Raw genomic sequence first — 4,892 nt, 5'->3', positions numbered from 1 at the left:
AAAGGCAAGCAGTCAGACGAATGTAAAGTAAATACCTACTCTCGGTGAACAAAACTCCCTCTCCTTGAATTATGCTTAATCTACAAAGATATTGTTTTGTAAGGCAGATTATATTTTAGCTACAAAATTCTCTCATAATTTCAGCTCACATATAACACCAATAAGCCTGTTGTTAGACTGGCTACAATGTTGCTCTAATAGGTGTAAACAAACCTTCTTGGTAACGAGAAGAACCAGGGAAGTTAAATGTAATACATTATAACATGTAAAGGACTAGGAGACACCAGAGGCGAAATGAAATACCAATGAAGCCAAAGAGCAATTATACACGTTAGAATTTGAAAAGAGGAAAAGTTTATAGAAACTGAAAGACTCAGAGGTGAGCTCAGAAAGAAGCCAAGGAATGACTGATTCTTACACCTGTGTTCGATATGAAGACAAATGTTCTTAAACTACGTTAATATGCGCTACCGGACTACAAGATAAACGACTGGTCATGAATGACAGAAAATGATATGCAAGTTATAAACAGTAAATATCTGATGAATAAGAAGGGAATGTGAAAATGAACAAAAAACTTTGGGTGGCTAAAAGTATATTAAGCCGATCTCTCGCGAACTTTCACAAGATTGGCTCCAGCGTTTCCTGAGAATCCCGAAGGCTTTCTTAGGATTTTTGCTTCGTCTCACGGACCTTTACATACATACATTTTATATATATACATAATATATATATATATATATATATATATATATATATATATATATATATATATATATATATATATATACAATATCTATATATAATATTACACAACACGCACACACACAATAATATATATATCTCACTAAGTAACATAATGAATCTCCTATTTTATCAGTAATTTTAAACTCCAATATTTATTTACTAAAGTTCCTACTGTTGACTTACTTCAATATTTATCATAACAGTTGGACTTGTATAATCTAGAATTACCTACCAATGTTATTATTAATTTGATATCCCTTTGTATAAAAAAATTGTAAATTCACTTTTATTGGTAATTTTTATAAACAAATATTTGGTATGGCTATGGGGAACCCTCTTTCGCCACTTTTGTCTAATATTTGCATGGAATTCTTTGAGTCTAGACTTATTTCAAGGAATCTCTTCTCTAAGGTGTTTTGGGTTAGAGTAGATATGTAGACGATTGTTTTTGTATTGTTAAAGAAAATTTAAATATTCCTGTTTCTAGCAAACAATTAATAATCTTGTACCATCTATAAAATTCACAATAGAGTATGAAGAAAATAATTCAATACCATTTCTGGATGTCTTAGTTATTAGAAATAACCCCAATTTTTGTTTTAAAGTATATAGGAAACCCATGAATAATTTTTCATATATTAATTTTTACTCTAACCATGCTAAACAAATTAAGGTGTCAACATTTTCCAGTATAAGCGAATCCCACAGGAAAATGACAGGCAGGAGTTCAGTACCAAGCGCTTTCACGTTTATTAACGCATCGTCGGGGCACTGAATGAGACAGATATAAAGATGGTTACAAAGTAAACAAAAAGAACAAGAATACCAGATGGTCAGTTGTCAAAGGGTAATAAACAGAAAGATAATCCAGGATAATCCGGGATCGAGCTGTCACAAACTGAACCCAAGACCAAACAAAAAGAAATACTAAAGTTTAAGCTTACAAAATCCAAAAACATGTATAACCTTGAAAACCAGATGGTTAATTGCCAGGGGGTAAAAAAACAAAAGGTTAATTCACGGCAAATCCGGGATCACGTGGTCACAAATTAATCCAAATATATACTTAACCATAAGGCAAACGGAATCTTACCCATTCACATTGCAGAAACATGTATAAAAATTGATATTAATTTTGCATATATTTATCAACTTTTTTAATTATGAAGGCATCAAGTTTAAACAAACCAAGACTTAAATTTAGAACACTTTCATTATTTGACTTAATAAAACAAGATTCGGTGATATTCCTTTTAACTGTGTCATTACACGGGACTAAAGGTCTTGCTTTACTCCAGTTAATAGGATGATCTAAATCTCTCATATGTACGAATAATGCATTCGATATTTGGTCAGTTCTCACAGAATATTGTTGTTGTTTGATTCGTTGTGAAAGTAGTTTTCCAGTTTGTCCATAATATATTTTATCATTTTTTACAAGGTCAGATCCCACACTAGTTAACTCTCATTTTGACAAACAAGTTAAATCCATTTTCAAGGGCTCTGACCATTTAATTAAACAGTTTACCACTCAGTGCTCCTCCCTACAATATCTCTACGGTTTGGCCAAGACACACAAAATCAATAACCCTATTAGACCAATCATTAGTTCAGCAGGCTCAATTTCGTATAACTTATCTAAATGGCTTGTAAAAATTCTTACACCATTGGTAGGAAACATTTCTAATACGAATATAAAAAATAATGTCGACTTTATAGACAAATTGAATAGTTTGAATTTGAAATTTGATTTTACTATGGTTAGTTTTGATGTTGTCTCTTTATTTACAAAAGTGCCTGTAGATGATTTACTGGAATCTTTAGAGGAAGAATTAGAAAGTTATGACATAAACCAGAAGTAAATGTCCACCTATTCTCTTTTTTGCACCTCTCACAAATATGCCACTGGATGCCCAACTCCCTCTTTCTCTTGGAACATCACAGCTCCAATACTGATGTCGCTGGCATCTACTGCTAGGCAAAAAGGCCGTTCGTAGTCAGGGGTATGTAGGACCGGTTTCGTCATTAATATGGCTTTTAAATTGTCATAAGCGCTTTTGCATTCTTCTCTGCCCCTGAAGGGCTATTTTCCCCGGGGACAGCAGTGTCTGCGAAGTTTGGGATGAACCTGCGGAAGTGTAAGAGGTGCAAAAGAAACAAGCAGGTAAAAGTTGCTGCTACTTTATTACAGATCCAGGCAGTTTATATAGTGGCAGACTGGTGCCGAGCCGCGAAAGACAATGAGATTGTGTGTGATCAAGTACATATATAGTTTAACTGATTGAAATCGTGTGACCTGGCACGTTAGGCGTGACTAATTGTATGGCGTAGAAACTGGGAAGTCACCATAGAAAACTTGCTCAGCGGAGACATGGCGAATGACACGTTCGATGGAGACTCCGCTGACGGCCCTGTAGGTGACTTTACAAATACTCCCCCCCCAAGACGTGGGGCACGTCTGATCAGTCTGCATATCTGCTGGGGCGTTGAAGGGTGCCACGGCTGCGTGAGGACAATGGGGGAACGCCCTGTGCGTGTGGCTGTGTGGCTGTAGGTGCAGGCGGCCTTTTCCTGGGATGGCCGCGCGGCCGCTGCTTGCGGGTCTTGGCTGTGGCGAAGGGCAGCCGGGCAGGGGGTGCGCTGCGGTGACGTCTGTGTCCTCCTCCAGGAGGGTGGGCTTTAACCAGTCTATTGAAACCCAGTTGTTCCTCCTGGGAAGTGCTAGCAGGAACGCCTTGTTGTTCCGCTCCAGCACGCGGAAGGGGCCCCTGTAGGGCCTGGTCAGTGGCGGGCGGACGGCGTCATCCCTGACGAAGACGTGGGTGGTGGATGGTAGCCCTGGCAGTGTGAAAGTGGTCGATCTGTCGGTGTACATGCGCTTGCAGGGGGCGAACTTGCCGACCACATCATGGAGCCTCTGCAGTGACGGATTGTGGCGATCTTCCGTCACGAGTTCGCCTGGGACTACGAGGGACTCGCCATAGGTCTTTTCAGCTGCAGAAGGGGTGCCATCGGCTCGGGGGGCGGTTCTTAAGCCGAGGAGGACCCACGGAAGCTGATATTTCCAATTCTCGGAGGTGCAGCGGGCCATGAGGGACGCCTTCAGGGACCTGTGGAACCGCTCAACCAGGCTGTTGGCCGCCGGGTTGTACGCTGTGGTGGTGTGATGCGTGGTCCCCAGCAGCTGAGCCAGGGCGGACCATAATTCGGTTGTGATGTGGTCTGGGACGCCGAAGCGGCTGACCCAACTGGAAAGCAGGGCCTCGGCACACGCGCTGGCGGTGGCTTCTTGCATCGGTGTGGCTTCGGGCCACCTCGTAGATCTATCTACCACCGTCAGGAGATATCTGGACCCGCCTGATGGGGGAAGGGGGCCGACGACGTCGATATGTATGTGGCCGAAACGCCGCTCTGGCTGTGGGAACTCGCCTATTCCGGACTGTGTGTGACGTCCCACCTTGCTGGTTTGGCACTGCAGGCACTGTTTCGCCTAGGATGTGGCATCTTTCTGCACTCCATGCCAGATGAACTTCTTTGACAGCAGCTTGGCCGTTGTTCTGCCGGAGGGATGTGAGAGGCCGTGAATGATGTCGAACACCTGGCGGCGGTGGGAGGCTGGGACCAAGGGGTGGGGATGACCAGTACTGATGTCGCAGAGGAGGCTTGGGCCCCCGGGGGCGAGGGGCACGTCCCTCCACTTAAGGGACGTGACAGCAGTGAGGTAGGCTGGGGTTTCTGGGTCTGCAACCTGTCCCCTAGCGAGGTCTTCGTAGTTTACCCTGAGCTGCACTGCGTTCAGCTCGATTCTCGAGAGGGCGTCTGCTACAGGATTTTTCTTGCCGGGGAGTAACCTGATGGAGCAGGTGAATTTGGCAATGGCTGAGAGGTGCCACTGCTGCCTGGAAGACCATGCATCCCCCTGCTTGGTGAAGGCGTGAACCAATGGCTGGTGGTCCGTGAAGACTGTGAAGGGTGTCCCTTCCAGGAGGAACTTGAAGTGCTGGACTGCACGGTACATCGCGCAGAGTTCCCTGTCGAAGGTGCTGTAGCGGGTCTCTGCGGGGTTGAACTTCTTGCTGAAGAAGGCGATGGGCTGGGGGGCGCCGTTGATGACCTGCTCCAGGACAGCACCACAGGCGACGTTG

At 43.6% G+C, this 4,892-nt stretch overlaps 1 protein-coding gene across 1 annotated transcript; it reads right to left on the bottom strand.

The window, feature by feature from the left end:
• Positions 1 to 2,784: 2,784 nt before the first annotated feature.
• LOC136843404 (uncharacterized) lies at positions 2,785 to 3,838 on the bottom strand. Its single transcript, XM_067111776.1, has 2 exons — positions 3,204 to 3,838; positions 2,785 to 2,875 (listed from the first exon to the last, which is right to left on the bottom strand). The coding sequence occupies exons 1-2, from the start codon at positions 3,836 to 3,838 to the stop codon at positions 2,785 to 2,787; spliced, it is 726 nt and encodes a 241-aa protein (XP_066967877.1).
• Positions 3,839 to 4,892: the final 1,054 nt, after the last annotated feature.

Source organism: Macrobrachium rosenbergii, chromosome 2 (assembly GCF_040412425.1).
Source record: "Macrobrachium rosenbergii isolate ZJJX-2024 chromosome 2, ASM4041242v1, whole genome shotgun sequence".
In the NCBI taxonomy this organism is placed as follows: domain Eukaryota; kingdom Metazoa; phylum Arthropoda; class Malacostraca; order Decapoda; family Palaemonidae; genus Macrobrachium; species Macrobrachium rosenbergii.
The sequence above is the reverse complement of the archived record's forward strand: the minus strand, read 5'-3'. Positions and strand labels throughout refer to the sequence as shown.